Below are 26704 nucleotides of genomic sequence, written 5' to 3' on the forward strand. Positions count from 1 at the left end.
TAACCCAACACAACTCAAAGAAATATACATATAAATCCATCCACTCCAACTGTGTGGAGCCAACTTGTGGCTTTTAAGGGGCAGAAATACAGGAGCACACATTGGCATGCACTCGTCTTTCTGTCTCAGAGACACGAAAATAGTAATCAGAACTATTAAGGAGCAAATAACTGGGATTTCCTTATTATCTCTGAGAGTTAATTTGTTATGTAGTCAGCAGAAATCACACAGACATCAAGTAAATAGCTGTCAAAGTCCAGAAACCCCCCCCCCCCCAGCAACATTAAAAACATAGCGAGTCATTTAAAAGATCAGAGTCAGCTGGGACAAATGAGTTTTCAGTGTGTTTGCTCTATACTTCGACATACTGTGTCTGTGACCAGGCAGGAACACGTTGAACTCCTTTAAACAACGAGCGGCTACATCACCGTCACGTCTGTCACTTCCTGGAAATGCTCCCATTTTGTTGCAATCAATGCAGGTGTTTTCTACAACATTTCCCAAATGCTCCCTCTAAATGCTTATCATGTTACCTGGCAACCACTCAGTAGTGGGCTAAAATGGCCTGGTGTTTGCATTTATCCACCTATAACGTCTTATCAAATTATCCAGTCATTTGAATTTCATGACAGTAAAATATCATTTCAATCCACAAAAGCTGAATTCAGTTCAATTCAGTTTTGTTTATATAGCGCCAAATCACAACAAATAGTCACCTCAAAGTGCCTTATACTTCAAGGCAGTGACTCTACAATAATACAACGAATATCCCAATAATCAAACAATCCCCTTTGAGCCAAGCACTTGGTGACAGTGGGAAGAATCCACCTGCCATGACCAGTCAAAACATTAAAACATATAACAAACATTAAAAACAAAAAGACTTTTTATTTGACAGCTGGCAGCAAATGTTTCTCTCATTTGTGTTTGCCATCTGTGGCGTTCTTCTTCATGAGTCAGCCACCTGTCACTAAGCTCCGATAAACTACTGTGTTTCTCCGATGTGAACACAAGTCTCACTGCCGACGTGTTTCCTGTGAACAGACGCAGGTTGGAGGGAAGAAGACGAGCGTCATCCTGCAGAAGCTGGAGCCTGACACGCCGTACTCCGTCAGCGTCGCAGCGGTGTATGCCACCGGCATCAGCAAAGATATCTCCGAAGAAGGAAAAACCAGTAAGACTCACATCCAGAGACAAAGTTTCACATTAAATATCTGCTATAGTGAAATCTGCGTCCTGCATGAATACAAGTTGCTTTCAGTTGTACAGAATTTTTTATTAAACAAAAAAGAAAAAATAGCATTTTCTTGGCTCAGAATTGGTCTTTTGGGGTTATGTAGTCAAGCCGATGAGTCTGTCTTACCTTACTTAGCAGGGAAATGTACAGACTCCTGCTATCTCTGGCCTTTGGCTAAACAAAAGCGCATGTGCCACAGTAAAAGAAACCATATCTAGAAGAAAATCTTAATCAAACATATTTTTAAAAACATCATCATATGAAGTTTTGCGATAGAAAGATCAAAAAATCATTATGAGGTGTCACTTTTTTTTAATCCCCTGAAAAATTAAGAAAAGCGTGATTTAATTTATTGCAAGTGACATCTTTAAGCAGCTTGTTTTGTGCATAATGCAACAACTACCCTGTTTCAACTGTTCTTGACGTAGAGTGACTCCTCTTTGGCTTTGAAAGGAGCTAGCTGAGGCTTTTGATCGCAATCCTCCAGGAAAAGATGGAGGACAGAAAAGAGAAAGCTCGCCCTGTTTCACCTGTGTTTGTGTTCCTGCAGAGCCTCTGGGCGGAGTCAGGAACCTGCAGGTGCTGAACCCAACCATGACCACCCTGAATGTGCGCTGGGAGCCCGCCGAGGGCCGAGTGAAGGAGTACAGAGTCATCTATGCTCCTGCTGCTGGAGGAGATGAGAGCATGGTAGGACCATCCTCAGCTTCCTGTCAGCCGTGACTTTGAATTACTCACCAATTTGCCTGATCATGTCTGAAACTTTTAGGTCTTTAAACACCCATTTTAAACTTATATAAAGAAATCTAATACATATTGTATAAAAAAAATTGACTCTTGCCCCCGTTACATGCAGCAACTAGAGATAAATTACTGTGTTTCACAGCTGGCGAGGAGGATTTACCCTAAGCTTGATGTTATTTCTGACTATATGTTTGCATCAGAGCAGCTAATTTGTGTATTTTCTTACTAAACTTAGGAAACTGTGTCAGCGGGCACAACCACCACCACCCTGCGAGGCCTGCAGCCCGACACTCTCTACACTGTGACCCTGGTGCCGGTTTATGCTGCAGGAGATGGAAAGAGGATGTCTGAAAATGGAAAGACAAGTAAGTTTGAACCCCCCGCACCCCCCAAAAACACCTCTGGGGATATTTCTTGGTATCCGTACAACTACAAAGAATTTACGACCCTGTCGGGACCTTTTTACACAGAGTCCATCTTCACTGATACACCACATCAATTTCAAACCATTTCGGGGACGGGTGCAGTTTTATCAGGAGGCGCTGTAACCTGATTTGTGTTTTTGTCTGTTTTTTGGCAGCATAATTCTCACAGATGATATTTATATTGCTGATATCCTATCAGTGCATTTTTATGGCCCTGTGCTCCATTCATATGTAACAAACATAACATAAAGTTATATTTGGACCAATCAGATTACACGTGCTTCCAAATCTCCTTTTTTATGGGGTCATATTTCTAGGGGAAACCCTGTGGCTCAAACAGAATTCCTTCCTGAGCCCTGAAAATGATTACAAACACAACAAGAACTGAAATATCAGATGACCTGAAATAACAGATTTACCAGTTTTTGCAGAGAACCCACGAGTGTCCTCTCTGCCCTGTGCTTAGTCTGCTGGGAGGTTGTTTTGAGACATGGAGACACTAAACAGCAGATGTCAGTTGTGCTCATTAAAGAAAGGATATCGTAAAAAAGAAGAAACAACACAAAAACCACCAGCACAAATGAATAACACCTTCACTTTATAGATCGAGGAATAGCCTTGTTCCCCTCGTCTTTTCTTATTGTGAAAAACAAAATGAAATCATGATGGAAACACGACAGATTGGAATCATTAATTCAGGCTCTTCACGTGGTCTAAATCTAAAATCACTTATTGTTTAGGACCTCTGGGAGGAGTAAAGAACCTGAGGGTGTCTGACCCCACGATGACCTCTCTGAATGTGAACTGGGATGCTGCTGACGGAGCTGTTCGTCTCTACAAGGTCTTCTATGTACCCAAAGCCGGTGGGGAAGAGCAGATGGTGAGGCTCCATGCACGCCGTACCGCTTCCTATCTCCAGGAAACAACCAATTATGAGCCTGAAGCATTTAAGCAACATTTTATTTCCTAATTTTGCCAAACAGGAACAAGTTCCTGCGAGCACCACAAACATCATCCTCAGGAACCTGATGCCCGATACTCCATACACGGTGTCAGTGTTACCCGTTTACCCTGCCAGGGAAGGCAAACGCCAGTCTGAGGATGGAAAGACATGTAGGTCACTGTAGAAGATTTTTAAAATGAACCCTATGTAAAAACTCATTGTCATTTAATCGCTCATCACATTTGCGCCCTCAGTGCCATTGAGCGGAGTACGTGGCATTAGTGTGACCAACCCGACCATCACCACCCTCACTGTGACCTGGGATCCTGCTGATGGCAACGTTCAGGGATATAATATCATCTACGTTCCTGTGGATGGAGGCCTGGAGATTAAAGTAAGTGCTCTCTTCATAGAATTTATCAGATAAATGCTGATAACTGATTTGTTCTAAAGACTGCAGAAGGCTGTAAATGGATGTAGCCACGCAATGTGATTCACTGTTTGTGGATTATCATTTTTTTGACATGGTGTGCCCTGATCGCTCTGGGGGTTGTGTCAAACACAGTTGGTGGTGGAGATGAGATGATCCAGTCTCTTCCACTCGATTTGAAAAGAAATGCATGAAAGGAAACAACCCAACTGAATTGGCCAATCACAGTCATGATCAGCTGCGTTAGCAGGACAAGTTCAGAAATCAGAAAAATGTTATTAATCCTAGAGGGAGATACACAGGAGGAAAAAACAGTCATCAGCTTTTTAATCTGCATCCACAGTAACAGACGAGTGAAATACTTTAAATTAATTCACCAAAACTGAAGCACAGACACCTCGGATGGTCTGCAAGTCATAAAATTTTTACATCCAATGTGCATAGTTCATGCGTTGTAATGTAAACTACTGCAAGTCTGCACAGTCAAAAAGACACAAGCAGGCACATGGACCCTCATACTTATAACAAAATGTACTCACTGGGATCTTGGCAGCTATGTGAACTCAGAAAATAAAAAGTTTGTTTGAGTCAAACTCTGGTTGGTTTTGCTCCTTGGTGCGGTTCCCTTGTGCAGATGTGCACACAATAATCGCACCAGGGTTTGAACCACAACTGCTCTGAGACCCTGTCACCTTCTGAACCCTCCAGTAGTTGGCCCAGATCAACCACCGCTTACAAATCATGCAATTTGTAGCGACACATGTTGGATCACTTGGAGATTTTGGTGTGTGAAAAGAAACCAAATTATGGCTAAAAGCTACACATTTGCAAACTATTCAGCGGATTTGTATCAGAGTAAACAAACTTTTGGTGTGAAAAATGCAGTGGCCTGTCAGTCAGAGGAGCGACAGCTCTAACTTTAAGTCTTAAACAGTATTCAAATTATAGTTAAGTCATTTTTTAAAAAGCTCCCTTGTGCAGTTTTTATGAAAAGGGAGACTATCCACAGAGACTATAATCAGTTTTGCAGCAGGCTGTAAACATGTTTATTTCTGCTGTAAAGCTGGAAGTTTAAACATGGGACTCTATGGGAAATGACTCGGTTTTGGAGCCAGCCTCAAGTGGCCGTTAGAGGAACTGCAGTTTTTAGCACTTCCTCCTGGGCTTCATCTCTTTGCCTGAGGTTTAATGTCAGTCGGTGCAGATTCTGAAATGAGCAGTTTTTAGATTGGCATTAGCTTATTAAACATCTGAGTCCTACTCGGCGTGTTCACTCTTTTCTTTTCCTTTTGCTGACAGCATCATTGCTCTTTGACAAGCTGTCATCACGCGATACTGACAGACCTTTTTTCTGCCCCTGAGGTGTTTTTACACTCGACAAAATGCTGGAGGGAGTTTGGTAAAACTCTTTTAAAGCTTGTAATAAAAAAGTCTGATAAATTTTCCAGGAAACGGCACTAAAAAAAAAAAATCCAAGATGCTCAACAGAAGTTTAAAAAAGACAAAACGATCAAAGCTCTCAGCAGAGATTTGGTGATGTCATGCTTTTTGACAGGATAATCCCGTCATGCAGTTGCCACACAAAACCGTCTAAATCCTTTCTGGCAACGTGAAGCTCGCATTGTTGTATGACATGTTTGTGGGTTTTATATTTCTGCAGTGCCATCAGCACTAAATAACAGCTGCGAACGCAGCCGACAGATGATTTGGCCACTCGGGTTTGTCTCCTCAGAAGCGGCTCATTTATCGTTGTCGATTGCACAACCTTCACCCCTCAATTAGCACGTCAACGTTAGTTTTGCAAAGGAATTTCAAACTGCTCGACCAAAAGAATCTGACTGCTGCTCGCGTGGTTTCGTCTCACAAACCAAAATGCTGCGCACACAAAATGTCAAATAAACTGTAAATAGCGGGAAGAAATATTTACCAGAGGAACAGGTGTTAAAGGTGTTATTTGTTTCTGCTGGTCTACGGTGGCCTTGAAAACAACAACAACAAGGAAACTAAAGCAACATTTCAGAAAATGCAATAAATAAAAAACTTGAGGAACGTAGAAATATGTCTAGTGTTTAGATGTTTTTCAAACCACTCCTGAAAGCGGAATAAAAACTGGACCACTGTAGAAAAGGCCTTGTGATGATCCACAGGTTGTTTCAGAAGATTCTTCTGCTTTAAAAACAAAAAAGGGATTTTCTTTTTAAAACACAAGAAATATTTCAGCTTTTAAAAATTCCCATGTTAGGCATTAAGGTAAGCCAATTTACTATTTTCATGAGACTCAGACACTTTCTCAGGAAGACTTTTATTTGTGTTTTGACCTTGTTGAGGTCAAACATATGGACTCTCTGGGATTTAGTTTCAGGATAAATCTGATGCATCTTTTCGTAGGAGACCGTGTCTGAGAGTACCACCACATTCATCATGAATAAACTGCTGCCGGACACCCGCTACACCGTCACCGTGGTCCCCGTCTACGCCGAGGGAGACGGACCAAGCCTGTCTGAGACTGGCAAGACAAGTGAGTATCGAGGCTTGAGGTCACGTGACACCCATAGTATGTTTAGAAATGTGCTCAGAAGGACATTAAAAAACACCCGAGCCTTAAAGAAACAATTAAACAGAGTCTGACTGAACTAAAAGTTGACTGAGGAGGAAAACTGGCTCGGTTTTGGCTTACTGCTCTTTGCCACAATACATCAATAAGGAACATTTTTAGCAGATTACAACGTTTTCAGAGGAACACATAGCCGACCTGAGCTATGTATTATCTTATAACATGTTAAATAGAGACCTGTTTCCAGTTGGGCATTCATCCTGGCCAAAGCAAATTCAAAGACACAGAATATCCCATTTTTTTCCATTTTGCCTCCCTCACCTGGCGGGATGCCTCGTTTGCATTGGCCATGTGGGTGTTTGTCACAGTGAATAGCAATGAAAGCTTAAAAAAGCAGTGAAAAATGACGAAGCAAGGTACAAACCACTGGAAATAATGGGTTCAGAGAGCAGAGAGCCGGGCCAATGCTGATCCCGGCCTTCAAGCCAGTCCAGACTAGACATCACGTTAACGGAATATTTTCTGTCACTGACGGGAAAATCTGAAGGCAGTCTGCCATCTTCACAGGTTAGAATAGTGATGGTAGATCTACCATAGCGATCAGTGATTCACATGCAACATTTTTAAGGACAGTACTTGCGGCATATCATTCGTAACATTAAACGTACTTTGTAGACTTTTCCATCGAGTGTCGTTTCTCCAGGGTCAGAGGTGCAGACTGAGGGCATACTGCAGGATTTCCTCTTTCAAACGTTTGTACAGCTTCACAAAGTTCCCTATTTAAAGATTTGAAACTTATCACCAGAAACCACTTAACCTCTGACTACACTAAAGATATGTCACTCAGATCCAGGCACTGACTGACTTCCTGTTCTGGCTGTACTTCTGTTCAGAGCCACTGGGCTTTGTGAGGAACCTGCAGGTGACCGATCCCACCACCAGCACCTTGAACGTTCGCTGGCTGCCACCGGAGGGGAATGTGCGCGAGTACATCGTAATCTGGGTGCCCACAGCTGGAGGAGAGCAGGATGTGGTAAGGATGTGGAAGTTTCTTCTTACTTTAATATACTTTAAAAATCCTTGTGGGCAAAAAGCCAGTGCAAAGTGCTCCTGTGTGTGTAAAATTGGACCTCTGATGAATCAAAGTTAGGAGTCTCGTCTTTAAGGGGAGATCAGGTAGCCATGTGAGCAGATCTTATTTTTCCCTTTTGGCTCTCACTGTGGCGTCGAGTCAGCGGCGTGAGGTCGTTTCCAAGGCAGTTACACACCAGAGCGTTCTTGTCTTGGGAAAAGTTGTAAGATCACGATATCAAAAGATGAAAACCACCAGATGATGTTGTTGCCTTTTTAAAAAAAAAAGATGTTTTCTTGCAAATAATGGAAAACATTTGACAGAGAAATGAGATCTATTGAGTCAGGAGAAAGTTTGACTATTTTCTGTGAAGTTGTGGTGATATCTTGTTTAGTTTCATTACCCCAAAGGTTATGTCAGAAGATGTCGTAAAATAAGATGATTTGATTTGTTTTATTTCATTATCTCAGCGTGTTGGCACATTTTAGGAAAATTAGATTAAATGGACAAAGAAGAAGTAGAATTTTGAAAGTGCAGCAGAGGCCTGAAGGAGTGCATGCAAAGGAAGACTTGCTCTCATTTTTTCTATCTGAAGCTCCATCCTGTCCCAGGACAGCCTTTAAAGTGGTAGCCCTGTGCAGAAATCCATCTTTATCTCCGAGTCTTAACTGTTCCTGATACTGAGTGAAGCTGCGTCCAAGAAAACATTAAACGGTGACATTGCTCATTCTGAGAATCTGTCTGCGGCTGCCAAAGCACTCATTTGTTCTCCAGATCAAGGAGTTCATCCAGTTCAAAGTCGTTTCTTCCTCCCCCCAACTCAGGACTCGGTTCCTGGAACCGCCACCAGCACGGTGCTCAAGAACCTGGATCCAAACACAGAGTACACTGTCACCGTGGTGCCCGTCTACCCCGAGATGGAGGGAAAGTCCATGTCCGAAAATGGGAAGACAAGTGAGTCCTGCTGACTGATTTACAGCTAAAACTTGTGGTTTGAAGTAATTTTACTCGGTTTTTTGTCTTATTTGGAAAAATAATGAGCTGCTACATCTACATGGACCCAAGACCTAATGAAGATGTCTGATTACAGTTGGAAACTCTGAAATGTTAAAATATGAAGTGACGAGAGAAAAACAGAGACATAAATATAAAACTGAAGATTTCTGTCAGATGGTTTTTGTGGGAAAGCCAGCAGTTTACTTGAAATCATCCTAAATAATGAAAGTACTTCAGATGGTTAACAAAGTTTCTTTAACATCCAAGGCTAAATGGAAACACTAAAATAATGGCAGCTTAGTCAGGCTGTTAAACCCAAGTGGGCATTTTCTTTTTGTGCCAGCGTTGAAGACTAAACCCGATATATCACACACATATATCACATACAAATCACAGACTTATATCAGATTTATCACCGACATAGCCTGTGTTAAATTCCACCATTAAAAAGCAGCAGTCATTGCATTTACATTAACCTGATTTTCCCTTCATGGCAGCATTCACCTGAATTTAATGGAAGGGGAATGTTCAGAAACGACTAATGCTAAATCTTGAGCGCATGCACCGACTTCAGGCTTGGACGCTGTGGCCTGAAAGGCTGCTGTTAGGTTTCTGGGTCTTTGTAATGCTCTCAACGACAGCAGTGAACCTGGACATCAGAGTCAGGCAGTGATTTATGAATGGCACCAGTGTCTAGAGATGGAAAAGGAGGCCACACTGAAGGTACAATCCAGCAAATTTAAATCAGGCATAGCTGGAGTCCTAATGACCCTTTATAGAAATCACAGTTCTCAGAGTTAAACAGCGTTTTTCTTGCTCAGCTTCTTTCAAGAATCAAGCATGAACTTGATTTGATGTTGGGAATAATCTAAAGACAATTCAAGTTTAAATCTAAAAATATTTGAGTCCCTAGGGCTGGATGCAGGTAGGAAATATTCAGGGATATTTTAGATACCATGTAAGCGCTAAGTGCCTTTTCCTCCTTCTCAGATCCTTTGGGTGGAGTAAAGAACTTGAAGGTGATCGACCCAACCATCAACACTTTGACAGTGCGCTGGGATCCAGCAGTGGGCAACGTCCGGACCTACAAGGTCTTCTACACGCCCCAACCAGGAGGAGAAGAACGCATGGTACAAAACAAACAAACTGTTTTATGGACCAATTTCAGGGTCTTATCTTGGTTCAAATACCCAGTAAAAGTAATAGTAATCAGGTAATCTGCTAATGAAGGCTTTGGCACTTTGTTGAACAGGAGGAGGTGTCTGGTGGCACCACCACCACCATCCTGAGGAACCTGGACCCTGACACCGCGTACAAGGTGGCGGTCGTTCCAGTCTACCCAGACGTGGAGGGCATAAGGCAGGAGGAGAAGGGAAAGACAAGTGAGTGGATCACTCAGGGTTTTCACAAAGGGGAGCAGCATTTTTTAGATTCCTGGAGGCATGTGTGCGTTGCTCCAAAGAGTCAGATGACCAAATCTTGTTTCAGACAGACAGACAGACAGGACCAAAAAGGAACAGTGGGATTTTCTTAAACCACAGAGTGTGTAAAAGATGGCATTACCTGAAGGTTTTAGTCCTGGCATTTTAAATCCTCAGTGTTAGCAGTGTTTGCAGGCAGTGAGCACGTCACAGTCAGACCTGGAGGAAATGATGACCTCGAGGCTTCTGAACAGGACTTCACAACCAATGGGTGATGTCACTACATCCAATTTTTATAGACGTTTCAGGATTTCTGTCGTTTTAGACAGATGTGGGGAAATTCGATTGCAGAGGAAATCACATGACATTTCTTTGCACCAACATGGAACCACTACATCAACATAAAACACACTTACAGACGTTTATTGCACCGTAGGAAGGTTTTGGCCTGTCCACCTGGGCAACCGTTGATGGCATGAGAATCAAAAGGCAGTTTTTTTTATTAGCCATTTCCACTTAGGCCCCGCCCTTTCTGAGTATTTCCCCAGCGATCCCACATGTTTTCATATTCACCATCCAGCAGCGGTTATGCAGTTATTAGTTTGGACTGCTTTGATAATCTGCCCCTGATGGTGCGTTCGAGAGCCCTCTCCAAAGAACGCGTGTTTTATTGCATCTATAAAATTGATTCTTTTCGTGCTATTGTTTGCAAGACTTATTTATTTACGGGATCTTTGTCTGTATTTGAACTTTTTTTTTATTACAGCGCAGCACATGACGGAAACACTCACAGACACCGGGGAGGTCATTTTTACAGAGACAGAAAAAAACAGAAAATGAATGAAAAGTAAAACAATATGCTACTGCTGCCCATCTCTCCATAAGTAACATCTCCACTACATCGCCTGTGTCGTGTCTTTGGACTGACACACTGGGTTTCCCATCATCATATATGAGTTTTTCCTCTGTTTTTGTGGGTTTACCACACTTTTCACTACACAGTAAGACCAAATGAATCACAGCCAGTGAAGACAGATGACAGTTTTGTCAAATATGCGATCATCATCTTCTGCATTTCTCAGAAGTTTATTTTGTCTTCTGTTAAAAATCTTTTCTTGTTGTATCACTAGAGGTCGATGTTTTGACCACACATAAATGGTGTTGGCCTCACCGTGAGATTGAAGCTGTTTTTGCTCTTTTTGCTCTTTAAAAACAATAGAAAACTTGATTGATGCTTTCTAGCAGAAAGTCTTTACAGATAAGCTTGAGGTACTTCCTTCGATTTCTATCTGTCCTGCATTACCAGAACCATCTGACACTTACAGCCAGAGTCATGAAGAGTAAGCTGACTCATAGCACACACCACCAACTAAAAGTGCTTTTATTTAAGTGTTCTTTCCAATAATGTCCTTTTTTTAAACCATCATTTTTACCAGCTGTGTGGAAAACCTGCCAGCAATGTAAGGTTTGCAGTCAAATCATGAGAAAAACCACCTTAAAGGTCTGATGTTTTCAGCCAGACAGCAAGAAAATAGTCCCTGTTTATATGAACGCTTGTGGCTTGCAAATGAATGCCAGAAAGTTTAGGCAACCTCCCTGAGTCTGACACATCTGGACACTCCTGATGTGGCAAACGCATCCATCTGGAGCACCCTGCAGGATAAAACAAACGCTAAGGGTTATTTGCAGCAGTTATTTAAACTTTTTTTTTTATTGGAGGAATTCTTTAATGTCTAAAAAACAGTTTAATAGGGTTTCTTTATGGAATACCAGAAAGTTTAGACAGGCACAGGAAGGAAAGAAGACTCCTCTGTGACTGACAGCCTCCCCGGCTTTGGAACATCTGGTCTGTCCTGATGAGGTGAACTCCACCCGCCCGCATCGTGTCAGGCTGTGATGTGTCCCGTCTGTTTCAGAGGCTCTGGGCGGAGTGAAGAATCTCCAGGTGACCGACCCCACCGTCAACTCACTGAGGGTCCGCTGGGACCCGGCTGAGGGCGACGTCAGACAGTACCAGATCATCTACGTCCCCGCCGCTGGAGGACAGGAGAGCGTGGTAAGCTTTTACTGACCTCATAATCCTATCAAAGAAGGCAGGTCCGGTTTTCATAAATGTTAGCAGCTGCGGGTTTTTAAATTATTTCTGTTATAAATGTCAAACCTGTTATGATGAAAGATGAATCAAATTTGACTAAATTCAGCTGAGTTCAGACTTTTCTCGGGAGCACACGAGTGCATCAAAGCCTTATAGCATCTTCCTTTCATGACACAGAAAACACAATCAGAATTCTCACTGGGAGCACAAATTAAAACGCCACAGGATATTTTATGTGCCGCTAATCACTTAATTCTTCTATAGTTTTATAGCGTCTTTGTTTGCGAGTTGATGCCTAGAACATTAGCAGAGAATGAGAGACTGCGACGAGCTGACGTGAGCAAACAGTTCAAGTTAGTTTATCCAAACCCGTAAAACCGTCGAAGTGCGTGTTTCTGTTTGGGGTTTTTATTTTTTACAGTATTAGAATAAATGATGCTAGTTTCATTCTCACGCTACGTGTGAGCTGATTTCAAGAGTTCTGGGAAAATTTAAACAAATGAGTAAGTGGAGACAGAGAAGAGCTGATCATCAGGGAGCCTGTTCACTTCCTGTTAATCCAGCTGTGCTGACCTCTACATCTCGGAGTGAGGTGGCCAAAGAGGATAAAAATAAGAAAGAAACCTGACTAATAAAAATGTTCAAAGGCACCCATGTGAAGAAGAAGTGTCTAAAACCAGAAATGGAGACAATGACTGGCCCCAAACATCTGTTAGTGAGATGACCAGGAAGCTGAGTTACAGCTGAAACAGCCAAACACAGACAAGAGCAGAAGGCTTAATCCTTGCCTCAATTCAAAATCTGAGATGATGAAGTTATACTTCAGAATAACACAGATCGCTCCTTTGTTTTTGTCAGGGACTCCCTGCACCATTCAGAAGCAGTCAACCATGAGGAGACACTGAATGTCCTTTAGTTTCTGGTTTCACCGTCACAGAAATTCCAAACGGCAGCTGTCGTGAAATAGCTCACGGAAGTCTCAATGTGGAACTAAATCTATAAAATAAATAAATAACAACATGAAGATTGTTTAAAGAAAAATGTTTACCCCATGCAAAGAGTTTTTTGGCTGGAGCAGCTCCGTATGGCCATATTCATTCTGGATTTCATGAGAGTGGGGGTTCTTTGGTATTTAGAAATTTATGGCAGTAAATGATGGACATTGGTTGAAAACAAAAACGAAGTAAAAACAGTATAATTTTGAGAATTGTGGTCCAAAGCACCTAAAAATATAAGTGCCTTGTGTAAGTTTCTTGCTTGGAGCCACGGACTGCAAACTTTCCAAAGGTGCCAACGTCTGTGGCTGGTTTGCGGGAAAAATCTCTCTTAAAAGCTGCTTCAGTCCCAGGTGAGAATCCCTGACTGACTTTAAATGACTAAGTTAAAGCACATTATATAATATAATCCTGGACAGTGTTTAGTAAGATCATTTTCTCACCTCCAGCTAGTGAGATAAATAAATTCCATTAAAGTCACCCATCCGTGGCTGATATTTGCTTATTAATTTTCCCTTCACAGACTCAGGTGTCTGGGATTACGACCAACACAGTGCTGAGAGAGCTGCGTCCAGATACTGAGTACAAAGTGACACTGGTTCCCATTTACCCCGACACGGAGGGAAAACGAGCATCGGAGAACGGGAAGACCAGTGAGTGCATCAAATTCTCTTTCTGGGATTCACGAGGCTGCGACTCAAAAATCCACAGACTTGATACAGGAGTTACTTTTTTCCACAAAACTACACTCACCAACTATATTTTGCAGTAGAAATTATGAATCTATCCATAAAAAGAGCCTTATGGTCATGACAGGATGCAAACCTTAAAGGTGCGCTGTAATGTAAGCTGGCTGCACACCTTTTTGGGAGGTGGATAAAGATGAAAGAAAGAAAGAAAGTAGTTCCTTTATAAAACCTTTCACAGATACGTTTTAGATTTTTTTTAAATAACTGGATAATGATTTCTGAAAAAAAAAAAAAGACTCTTTCAAGTGTAATTTTTAGATTTTTTGGGTGCTTTGAACACCAGAAGTTTAGTGTAGAGAAGACAAACATCCCAAACCAAAACTACTCTGTAAGAGTAGATATACTGGCCAGAGGAGAACACTCAGCTTTAATATATCAAGAACCAACATGGCAGTTGCAGGAGGTTTAGCTAAAGAGGTATATGAAACTCAGCAGATGTTGCTTCTCTGTGACATTTGACACTCGAGGAAACTGGTCTGAAATGTAACCACCATGTTGTGCTCACAGAGGCTCTGGGCGGAGTGAAGAACCTCCAGGTCACTGATCCCACCACCAGCTCCCTGAAGGTGCGCTGGGAACCGGCGGAGGGCAACGTCCGGCAGTACCGCATCTTCTACGTGCCCGCGTCCGGAGGCGCCGAGGACATGGTTAGAGATCAAACTGACTTCCTGTCCTGTCATGTGTCACAAAGGAAAACTGGACATTAGCTCAGACAGGCAAAGCAGATTCACATCAGCTCATCAGATGCCTTTTTCTGCATATCAGGAATTATTTAATCTGCTTTAACTTGCCCAAATCTGCAAGCTGCCTTGTAGCCCACCTACACTTCGGCATTTGCTTTTAATGCTGTTTCTGATTCAACCAGTGTCATGTTTCTCATCACTCTGCATGTTCTGTACAAGGGGTCCAGCTAGTTTTTCACCAAAGTCTAATTTTCCTGTTTCTGTGGATGATTACTGCAGAATCAGTGCCAGAATGATCCTCCTCAGATCCGCCACTTCTGCTTTCTTTTGACTGACAGCTGTGTTTCTGTGTACGAACAGGAGCAGGTGTCCGGCGGCACCACCAACACCATCCTAAGGAACCTGCCATCAGACACTCCCTACACTGTGACCGTGGTCCCAGTTTACCCCGAAGGAGAAGGTCTCCGCCAGTCAGACAAGGGAAAGACACGTAAGTTGTCAGAACGAGAGCATTTACAGGTGCACTGCCGCCCTGCCTGTGATCAGATTTTTGAATTATCTGCAGTAAACATTACACACTACTAAGAAACAGAACAGATGTCATTCAAAGTGGCAGTGCTGCAGCTCCAGATGTTGCTATTTGACAGACACGTCAGTCAGAGCAGGCTTTAGAACTTTTCGGGGCGGCCTGGAAGAGACGAGAGAAAATATAAATGTTCCAGAATGATTTTAAACAGGTGCTGCTGCACATTTTTGTAACTAAATACTAAAAATTATGAGGCTGTAAATGAGCACAGTATGGGCACTTTATAACTGCTGTCGGTATCTCAATGGTCTGGATAAAGAAACGCTCTTCCTTGAAGAGGAAAAAAAGTTGCTTAAAAATGTCAGCATCAGCGAATGTTGGTTTGTAAATTGATCGCAGAAAACTGATCTGAGCCACAGGTCAGAAGCGAATGAGTCGAGCTTTGAAGGTGCAACTTTGACCTGTTGAGAATCTGCACAAGCGATGAAGTCTGAGCTTCACTTGAACAAGATTAAATCTATCACCAGCAGCAAACAAAGGCCAGAGGTCGTGGTTTTAATGGAGAGTTGTCAGTAAACCTTAAGTAGAAACAGAACATTCATGCCTTTGCTGAGATAAATAAAGGATAATATCAACATCTTATTATGTCTCCACTCTAATGCAACCAAGACACAGGTTTAGTGTGTTTGCTGGCCTGCAGTGAACATGAACCCCCTCAACTCACACAAATTACAGCTTCTTTTTAAAGTTTGACACCAGATACATTAACTTTATAGAGAAACCCTATCTTCCAGGTAAACCTTCGTGGAAAAGGTACTGCAATCTGCAGAATTTGCCAGAACCTTTAAATCAGACCCCCACCCCCCACACACACACCTCCTACCTCTGGAGGATTGGATGGAACATAAGAGAAGCTGAAGAAAGTGAATGATAGCAATGAAGAAAACAACTCTAAAACTACCGTTTGAAGAATCTGTCCTCCCAGACTCAGTCCTCCAAGCATTTGCAGAACTGCTGGTTTGTCTGCATCTCTGTGGTTTGATGTCCTGTTGGGTTCCTTGGGTTTGTTTCTGCCCACACGGCATGCCACGCTCTGTCAGCAGAAATGCATCCTGGGGTTTTGACATGTGATGCCACTGGAGTGAGGCATGGAAACAATTCCACAGACGGGTCCAGCAGCCAAACTGGAACTGAATATTTTCTGTCCTGTCAGGATAGTTTTAGGTGGGGGGGTGTTTGCACAACCCTTGTCTAATTTTCGGTGTACATGGTGTTTCATTCGCCATTTCATTGCTTAGAAATGGTGTCGTGTTGAAATCTTGGAATATTTTTCCCTTACCATCCCTCCGCGGTTGGGTTATTATGGTTAGCTGTCACACACACATACTGGTTATGGCAGGCAGAAGTTGGTGACTCAGGTTCAGGTAGGCGACGCTCCTTTTGTTTTACGGGTTGGATTCCCAGAAACCGATCCACAAATACCCGGTTGGACTTTTTTTGTTTGTTAAAGCTGAAATATGAGACAGCAAGGACTAAAAATGTGACAGTTTAGAAGGGTTGTTTAAGTCCTCCGATCATTTACATATCAAGCACTTTATACAGACGTGCTGGCTGCTGCAATAAGCGAACCAGTAGCATCTGCGTGTTGAAACATGACACCACCTCTCTATCACAGCAGCAGCAGTGACACATCGGACCTCAGAGTGAGTCACTATCAGAGAATATGAGCCTGAGGGTGACATTAATACTTAAACCCCCGCGGAGCCATCATTTTGCGTTTCTACCTTTAAAAGCCGGAGAGCAGTCAAATGCTGGAAGTGGAAGCTAAATTGGCTAGTCATTCATATGTAAATTAGGTTGTTACCTGGGAATTCTGGAGGGAGGGGAGTGGGGGTGTGTGGATGAGGGGGTGGGGGAGCTGCTAAAAGCTGTGAACTTCCCTTTTGTGTTTCATCTTGATGCATTCTCAATCATCCAGGGAAATAAATCTCCAAAAGTCACCAACTTGGAGTGTTTCAGTTTGCCATCTTAGGGAGAAATCAACACACATGGGTGTAGGTCCTTTGTTGCTGAGATTTATTGATGAAAACAGTACAAAAAAACAACCATTTGTACACATATTTACAAATAATAATAAAAAGTGAGTGAGTACATTACAACATTTTCAGCAATCACTCACAATCCTGGCATCCATCACATCCACGCCACACTTTGTTTTGTTGTAAAGGGTGACAGTGTTTGGCTTCCTTTTGGTAGTGTTATCAGTCTGAACCACGCTGTGCATGCTGCTAAGAATATAGACTGTCTTCTTCCGTTTGGCTGCATACGCCGTCAGCGTGGCAGCAGAGGTTGAAAACACCTAAGAAATAAGATAAATTGTTATTTCCATAGTTGGTGACAAATGATCCCCACACACTGGAAATTGCAGCGAACTTATCAGTTGTGATTATGCTTTTATTATACCAGTGGTCTGATTGATGCCACAATGGACGACTGATCAATGGTCCATTGTGGCATCAATCAACAAAGGACCTACACCCATGTGTGTTGATTTCTCCCTAAGATGGCAAACTGAAACACTCCAAGTTGGTGACTTTTGGAGATTTATTTCCCTGGATGATTGAGAATGCATCAAGATGAAACACAAAAGGGAAGTTCACAGCTTTTAGCAGCTCCCCCACCCCCTCATCCACACACCCCCACTCCCCTCCCTCCAGAATTCCCAGGTAACAACCTAATTTACATATGAATGACTAGCCAATTTAGCTTCCACTTCCAGCATTTGACTGCTCTCCGGCTTTTAAAGGTAGAACGGTAGAAGCCTGGGACTCCAGGTGTTTTAATGAAGTTTTATTACCAGTGTTGGTCCAGTTTTACTGTTTTGCTCCCTGGAGAAATTTGTCATGTTTGGTCTGGACAGAAACAGCAAATTAAATGTTACAGATTACATAATCTCTCTGAAGGACAGAGTAATTTTGTCCCTGGATGACAGACTTTACAGAAAACAATGACTGTGAAGGTTTCACTCTGGAGGTTTTTACCTTATCGAGGAGGAGGCATCTAGTTTTCCTTTTACTGGCTAGAGCTCAAGATACCGGGGGATACACACATCTGGTTTGGTTTAAAAGAGGCTTTTGCATAAATCCAAATCTGTGCTACTTCTCTCTCTACACATAGACATTGTAAACTGACTGTCCTGCAGATTTGTGCTGCACTCAGCATATCATTTCAATCCCGTAGTTTCACAATGATATTAATTCTTGGATTACAGATTCTTTCTTCATAAAAGACATTTTTTGTTGTATTGAACCAGTTTTACCAACAAAGTAAATCACATTCTAAAAATAAACACAAATTAAAACGCGATTAACAGAATTTAGAAATGATTCAAATAACTTAAACGATCCAATTGTTATTATCTTGTTTGATTATGTAAAGGCTACGCTTCAGAGCATTTCACCACATAAGTTATAGTCTTACAGCCCTTTGTGACATGTTTATTTTAGTTTAGTTAGAACACCACAGTCACACAATAACACAAACAGACTAACCGCTAAAGTTAGCCATAAACCAGCAGGTCTGAAAGCCCAATGAAGGGTTTCAGTTTCTAGTCGGAAAACACTTTAAACGTAACTTTGACTTCAACTGATCATTTTTCAGTTTGCTAATGCTAAAGTTGGTTGGAGACCACAGCCCGACCAAAATTATTGTGATTGTGTACAATGAACTATGAGCTCGTTGCCTTTGAAGCGGTTGCTTCAAAGGCAGGCACCAGGTCTTCAACCACTTTGTTCAACCACTTCAACCTCATTGGTTCAGTTCAGTTTTATTTATATAGTACTAAATCACAACAACAGTCACCTAAGAGTGCTTTACATTGTAAGGTAAACACCCTGCAATAATAGAGAGAAAGCCCAACAATCGGATGACTGCCTATGAGGCAACAGTGGGAAGAAAAAACCTCTGGCAGAAACAGACTCATGGAGGAGCGGACATCTGCATCAGGCATCAGTGTGCTATCAGTTTGCAGTTAAACGGAATCAAGTTGGGCATTACATGCAGCCTGTTTTTGATAAATATGGAGGAAATTACAAATCTGTTGCTGTTTACATACACAGAAATTCACAAAAACAAAAATCCAGATTAACTACTTACATTTAAGTAAAGGCATAAAGTACATTTCTGCACAGCGTAGTGTGATTTTCCCCTTCACACCTACCTACAACAGAAAAAGGCAGTATTGAGGGGGCTGGGACTAGAGGTTTCTGCTTATTAGTTTCAGTTTGCAAAATAAGAGTAAAAAGTTCCAACTGGGTTTTAAAGCCACTTGAGACAATGGAAAAGGAAAGATGCTGACGTACCTGCGACATAAAAAAAAAACTACAAGAAACATAAAGATGAAACTCAGAGACCAAAGCCCAAACTATAACATCTGCCTGTTGAAAAGAAGTGAATATAGATGAGTGTGTTTCATTTGCACTTCTAACAGAATACAATAATTTGAAGTTCACTGCATTTCTGAGCTGCTTGAAGAATGTTTTGAAAAAGTTCATTGCTTTTTAACTCTAAACTTAAACCAAGGATCCAATCCTCCCTGTTCTGTTCCGCTCTTCACTTACTGACACTCACATTTCAAGGAATGTAATCTCTTCTAAATCCATTAGTTGTCCCGTTAGTTTTAGGCAATAAAGTAAGATGTACTTGGAACAAGCCCTTAGTTTTGATTTTGTGTTGCTAAGTGAGGAAAACTAACACCTCTCCCTTGTTCTTAACTTCACGTTCTCTTCACCTCTCTCCCGTTTGCAGTTCCACGCATGCCACCCAGGAATATCAAGGTGTACAATCCCACCCCCAACACCCTGAATGTGCGCTGGGAGCCAGCCACGGGCCAGGTTCAGCAGTACCGGGTGGCTTACGCCCCCCTGACCGGTGCAAGCCCATCTGAGTCGGTGAGTAGCTTTCTGCAGTTAAAACACAAACTGTCATTAGCAGCAGAATTCTCCTTGAGGGGAGGAAAATCTCTCTGTCTGGTCATGAGGAGTGAAGAATGTGAAGACACAAAAATAACAACCTCTTGTGTGATTTAACAGTCATAAAAGAGTGAGGTTGGATAATATTTTTTCCCAGTTTAAGTCATCACATTCCAAAAGCTGCAGGTCAGCTCTTGTTAGATATGATGTGCCTCGAGGAAATTCTTGAGATAAGTGGAATTACACTGAGAAAATAAATGAATGATCTTATCCTGGGTTTTTTTGTTTGTTTTTAGATAAAGGAGAGATTATGGCTGATAATCATTATCTTCAATATCAACTAATTGGTCAGCTATTTTTATTTTTAATCAATAGTTTATAAAATTGCAAGAAGTATCAGGATTACCCAGAATTCAAGACATCTCTACAGATCATGTTTGTTTTTTTTCCAAAAAGTAGTCCAAAACCAAAATTTAAGGAAATGTAATACATAAAAGCAAATTAAGCTTTATAAATCCAGCGTATATTTATACTTTAGCAGAGGTATGCACACGACACAGTCACAAAAAGACTCGGCTTTACCAACGTGGGTTTGCACTTTCTCTTGCTCTTTCTCTTGATGTATAAGTATAAAGTGTATAAAGTATACATGTATAAAGTAATAATCCAATCATTTTGTGTTTTGCATTTTCCATCATTGGAAAATCAGCTATATTCTCAAGATTTTTGTCTGATTTCTGAACATGCCGTTTTATTTGATAGCTTGTTGACACCAAACCCAAAGTCTCTGACTTCACTTTGGCTTTCTTCTTCTGGAAAATGCCATTCTTGACATTTGACTTGCTGATCTTACTTTGGCTGGCATATCTTTGTGTTAGATGTCAACTAAGGACTTGGGAATTCTTGATCCGACTTTTGTATTATTGTATTTTTGCTGTTCTTACTCGACTTTCTTTGTTTGCACACCTGCAGTGTTTAGTCAAACTCGATTAGTTTTCCCCCTTGGTGTGGTTCATTTGTGCAGATATGAACACGGTAATCACACTTGGGTGTGGTCCAAAACAACCAAGACCACAACCTCCAAAGGGTCTCAGCGCAGGTCCAAATGAACTCCAGAGCTGTAAGTTTATGGTTTCAACGTGACCTGAATCCAAACAAACTACCAGGTGTACGTTCCACGTTTGAGGTAAAAAACTTCCAGTAGATACATATGTTTTTTCTTCTGAATGTGGCGAGGTAAATATAGATGCGCGGAGGTCTGTACAGCTAGCAATTAGTCAAGAAATAAAACGTAAATTCTCCACTAGTCCACAACACAGCACCTTCTTCCTGTATTTGCTTTTGTTGCTCCTCCCCAGACACATCTGGCCAATAAGCAGACCGAACTTCTCACGTGGGTTGTAGTGATGCATTCAGACTCAGTTGGATTTTTCTCCGTGTGAAAAAGAAACCAAACCATATGGAAAAACTACAAGTTTATAAACTCATCAACTGATTCAAACCAGAGTAAATGAGCCATAGGTGTGAGAACGCACTTAGTTCCCACCTTAAGATCTAGGAAGTCTTGGCTCAGCTCTGGTTTGAGGCTTGTTGACTTGACTCGGGACCTCCTTTTCTATCCTTTTTCCTGACCTAGCTCTGGATTTGTTTTGTTGTTGGATCTTAGTGGCCCTGATTTGGTCTTTTACTTGTGACTTGTGGGTCTCTACTTGGGCCTTGTTGTTTTTGACTCAGGGATTTTTCTTCAGAAAGTCTTTTGACCTAAGAGTCTTGACTTGGCTATAAATGCTGGTTCTTGACCTTGTTGTTATTTTTAGCTTGGTACTCAATGTTATTTATTTAGGACATGAATGGAAATCCCTAAACAAGACTTAACTTCTGCTCGTACAAACAAATGTCTTTCACATCACATCACCATACATCTGGCTTTTCTCTAAACTGGACACTATTCCTGTATATTGGATGTGAACTTAATAACCAAAATTATTGTATTTGTTTTTAGTCATTTTGGTAGTTAAGTTATTTTTATCTGTGTTTTCTACATCTGATTAAAAAAAAAGTGAAATCAAAGTGGGAGTGTTGCTTTCATTGGGCCGGTCTGTTTCATGGAAACAACAAGTGGTCTCTTTTGCTCGTTCTTATTTGTTTCACCAAGTGGTGATGTTGCGCAGATGTCTGCACAGCAGTAATTACGGTAATGCTCTTAAATATGGAAATCATGACTTGTCGGCTTTTCATACGTCTCCATCAGCACTGATTTAATGCACCAGTGCAAATGTCTGGGTCTCAGGGAGAGAAAAAAAGAAGCTTTATTTCCCCACAAAAAGTTTGAACTCTATGACTGAAGTTTGGAAACACTGCATGCCAGACGCATCTGTGACTGACGTCACCAACGGCTCCTACGGTCAGAGTTCCTGGGGGCTTTAAGGCTGTAATCTAACAAGGCTGTTTTGATGATTAGAATCAGCTTTGAAGATGCTGTGAAGTTAGTGTTGTGTAGTTTATTATTCCCTGTGGTCTCTGTTTCCTTCTATTTTCACTGTTGTTGTACTTTCATTTAATTAACTTTGATTTTGTTTTGGTCTGAGAGGAAGTTGGTTTGGCCACAGAAAGAAGACACAAAGATGAGTTCAGAAGTACAAAGATTCACAACTCTTTTTGACTAATTCAGTCTAAATTATCGAATTTTACATCACAGATTTGTTATTTCACGCGCTGAAGTGAGTATGTTATCAGTATTATTATTAGAACTGAGAAGCAGAGAAGCTCTTTAACAGTACATTTTATTCTGGTTAAACATCAGTGGTTTGCATTAAACAAGTGCTCTATAGAAGGAAAAAAACAAGATCAAATGTATGTGCATGCTTTAATGTTGTTTCCAGATGTGATTTTTTTTTTTGTCCTCCAAGCACAAATCTAAAGCTGTGGTCAAAACTTCAGTGCTATGGCTGCAGTTTGTTCACATTGAAGAATATCAGTAAGGTCCAGCACTGATGTTAGGTGATAACAGAAGGTCTCACTTCATTTTGAAGGTGCTGGATGACAGCAGCCACCTACACCTGACTGGGAATTAACTGGAAGCAAATGTTTGTTTAAAATATCGGTATGTGCTGTAGCACTATTAATCTAAGAAACACGTCTATTTACCTTTAGGGATCCCAGTATGCGAACCCATTGGCTAGTTTGCTGACTTGGTCTTTGAGGAACTGGTTGTTTAGAGCTCCCTGTTTAGCCAGCAAGTATTCAAGCCAAGATTTCAGTTTCTGTCTGCTGGTCATCATTTAAAAATGCTAATAAATCATCCATCCATTTGGTAAGCACTCATCCAACCTGCTGTTGTAGCTAGAGTCTGTCCTGGCTGTCTTTGAGTACATTCTGGACAGGTCACCAGTCCATTACAGGACTAGCTAATAAAACCTGATAAAGTGGAATCAGATGATGTTCATGCTTCTGAATTGCATTCCTGCAAATCCCATCCCTCCAGACAGAATGTTTAGCTTCATGCTACCAAAGCTTGCACATACGGGTTAATCAGTACATCAAAATTGGAAACCAAAAAGCTTTTGGTACCAAAAATCGTGTTCCTTGACTACAGATTCTGCATATTCATATGAATAAATCTGTTTGTAGAAATTAATGGGATCACGACTGCCTATGAGAGTGCACTAGATGCCTTCCTTAGACATCCTCTAGGACAGGGGTAGGGAACTCCAGGCCTCGAGAGCCAGTGTCCTGCAGGTTTTAGATGTGTCCTTGATCCAATACAGCTGATTTAAATAGCTAAATTAGCTCCTCAACATGTCTTGAAGTTCTCCAGAGGCCTGGTGATGAACTATTCATTTGATTCAGGTGTGGTGACCCAGGGTGAGATCTGACACCTGCAGGACCACGGCTCTCGAGGACTAACGTTCCCTACCCCTGCTCTAGGATGTTATTGGTCATCACTTTGTAGCTGATGATTGGGAGATAACCCTGTACTGTAATTATCTCCCTCATCATATTTTATAAATGGTATAATTCACTCCCACTGGCAATATCTACAGTTGCTTACATGAAAGTTGAGATACGTTTTTATTTGGGACTTTTTTTTTTGCCTGCCATCCTGTTCCCCCTGTCATCTCTATAAGGAGCTCAGTTTCAGTGACATGTTATGATCTCTGGATCAGTAATAATCTCTGCCTGTATAAAAGTAAAATAATTTAAAGCTGGATTAACAACCTTAGCATTGTGAAAGAACATTTAAAAGTTTTTGTTATTAGGTTTTAGCAGTTATATACATACATCAGAATTCAAGCATCAGTAATGACATCCTGGGAAACTTCTTTTCATGGGCTTCGTCTTGAATTACTTACAAATCTATAAATGCCATATCACTCTCTTGTTCAGTTTGCCTCTACTTCTTAAAACAATGAATGCATCCCATTCAAAAGCCCATCAGTTACCCAGAACAACTGCATACTTCGGCCTCATCATTCAGGTTTACTTCAGCCAATGAAGTGCATCCCAGCCCTCGAGAGCAGTACTGCTTTCAGGAAATGACTATAATGTTTTAAAAGGGCCGTGTCCAATCCATTGTCCTCACTTTAGAGTTTACTGGTGGGCTTTAACCCCAGGCTAACAGTTGTGCATGTGTAGGTGTGTGTGTGCTTCCAGTTGCGGGATCTTAGCCACTACATCATCGCTGTGAAACCTATTTCATGGTCCAACATGCCAAAACCTTTCAGCCCAAAACATTTGCTGCAACCAAACCAGTCCCAAGAAGAGGGGGAACTCGAGTCCAAGCAGAAGATATATTTCCAATGATGTAACGGCAGAGACTTTTATGGCCCACAAACCAGCTAAAGAGCTGAGCATAGATGATGTGATAATCCCAGTGACAGTCTGCAGTCACTCGTGTTGTTAGAACACGTCTCCCGCTGACCGATGGTTTGTTTAGCATTTCACCTTCCAAGCCTTTGTTAGTGTTTGAGGAACCTTTTGGCAGAAGAAACCTTGTCGAACACTTGATGCAAGATGAGCACTGAGGTCATTATGTATATTACTCCTGCCAGATCTGTATGTAATGCGTGAAGAGGCTCATTTGAATAGGCAGACCCTCTTTGATGATTATATCAATATATATTTTGACTCCCGCGTTTCTTCTCCAAAAAGGTCCTGGTTTCAGGAAGTATTAACAACGCCTTCCTGGACAACTTGATACCGGATACTCCCTACTCCGTCACTGTCACCGCTCTGTACGCCGACGGCGAGGGATCAGCGGTGAAGGACAATGGCAAAACATGTAAGCACAATGACAATGTCACATTCTGATGGTGTGTAGAATCACATAACTTACTCGCAATAGTTTACATCTGTCGCATGCAGTGATGCAAAACACAATAAGTACAAGTATATTTAAATTTCGGGTTGCTGACTGCACTCCTCTTAGCAAATATTGGATCATATCATTGGTGATGATCGTAAAACTCCGACTATAATGAACAAATGAGCCTTGTATGGAAAATTAATTATTTAATATCTTTTATACAAAACCCAAAAAGACAGAATGTGATAATTTTTTAAATCTCGTAAGCCCATATTTTAACCATAATAGAAAATAGACATATCAGATGCTTAAATTGAGATATTTTACAATTTCATAAAAATCTTTAGCTCATTTAGAACTTTTATGGCAGCAACACATCTGAAAAAAGTTGGGATGGAAAAACAAAAGGCTGGAAAAGTAGGTGGTACTAAGAAGAAACAGCTGCGTGAACATTTTATAGCTCATTGGATTACCTGGAAACAAGTCAATGATATGACTGGCACCTTAGAGATGCAGAGTAAAGATGGACAAAGTTTAATATGCAAAACTTTAAATTTAGTTTTTCTAATTTCAGTAGTCATGCAACTGGGATATTCTATGCATTCAGGTTTATTAGTCTCCTTTGTCTTTTAGATATTAAAAGCAAACCATGGCATTTAATATAATTTGGTAGGAAACAGACAACTTTACAGAAGCTGTGTTAGCATTAGCCAGCTAACATAGGTACACCCTCACTACCTCCATAGAATAATAGAGGATAAGAAGTCAAATGCTGATATTTAAGTGCACTTGAATAATTGATCATCAGCAAGTGTGAGCACCTCTTTAAAAGCTGAAGTTTTGGCAGGTCTGGAGCATTCAGGTGTGTTAACTCAATGCCACAGTCCTATCAGGGGTGGATGTCCCAGCAAATTCACCCCAGTCTGTCGGGCTAATGCTCGACCCAAACTGCACAATGATCACAAGCATGGAAACAAATGACTGAAAAAAGAAAAGAAATGGCCCAGGCAGAGTCCAGACCTCAACCTGATCAAAGTGCTGTGGTGGGACCTTAAAGAACGCTGTGCATAAACAAATGCTCACAAAAGTCAATAAAGTGAATCAAAGCTGTAAAGAAAAGAGGGCCAGAAGTCCTCAACAATGTTAATGGGTCCAGTTCGTGTGGAAGGGCCTGTACTGATAAAATATATTTTACATTATTGCTGTAAAAAAAAAACCTACTGAATCATGAGGCATACTCAGTTTTTCACAGGTCTGTTATTGTGTTGATTCTCGAGTTTAGTTAAAATGTTTTTTCTTCCCTTTGTCATTTTATTTATTCCTTTCTTTACTCTGAAAAAACAGAAAAAAAAAGTGGGCTTTCAGGGAGGGGCCCTTAAAGAGAAATAATCTAGTATAACTAAATGCCTTCGTGGGCACCATTATATGTAAATGAGGATTCAACTCTGGGTGCAGTAAAGTAAAACTTCAGAACTAGAAGTGGTCATAGAGGTTAAGTGAGTATATGTATATAGTGTAGCTATAGTAGGATTTAAAGCATTATAGAAATCAAATAATCT

At 41.2% G+C, this 26704-nt stretch overlaps 1 protein-coding gene across 3 annotated transcripts in view; it reads left to right on the forward strand.

Annotated features, from left to right (window-relative positions):
* col12a1b (collagen, type XII, alpha 1b) overlaps positions 1–26704 on the forward strand; it is a 152433-nt gene that overhangs the window by 73157 nt on the left and 52572 nt on the right. For all 3 annotated transcript variants that reach the window (XM_080882238.1, XM_080882237.1, XM_080882236.1), the window contains exons 30-46: positions 1045–1174; positions 1788–1927; positions 2217–2346; positions 3147–3286; positions 3390–3519; positions 3604–3743; positions 6168–6297; positions 7227–7366; positions 8230–8359; positions 9392–9531; positions 9654–9783; positions 11739–11878; positions 13436–13565; positions 14169–14308; positions 14705–14834; positions 19677–19819; positions 24992–25121. In XM_080882238.1, the coding sequence (XP_080738364.1) occupies positions 1045–1174; positions 1788–1927; positions 2217–2346; positions 3147–3286; positions 3390–3519; positions 3604–3743; positions 6168–6297; positions 7227–7366; positions 8230–8359; positions 9392–9531; positions 9654–9783; positions 11739–11878; positions 13436–13565; positions 14169–14308; positions 14705–14834; positions 19677–19819; positions 24992–25121 (2293 nt within the window). The remainder of the gene's footprint in view (positions 1–1044; positions 1175–1787; positions 1928–2216; positions 2347–3146; positions 3287–3389; positions 3520–3603; positions 3744–6167; positions 6298–7226; positions 7367–8229; positions 8360–9391; positions 9532–9653; positions 9784–11738; positions 11879–13435; positions 13566–14168; positions 14309–14704; positions 14835–19676; positions 19820–24991; positions 25122–26704) is intronic.

Source organism: Rhamphochromis sp. 'chilingali' (genome assembly GCF_963969265.1).
Source record: "Rhamphochromis sp. 'chilingali' genome assembly, chromosome: 5".
In the NCBI taxonomy this organism is placed as follows: domain Eukaryota; kingdom Metazoa; phylum Chordata; class Actinopteri; order Cichliformes; family Cichlidae; genus Rhamphochromis; species Rhamphochromis sp. 'chilingali'.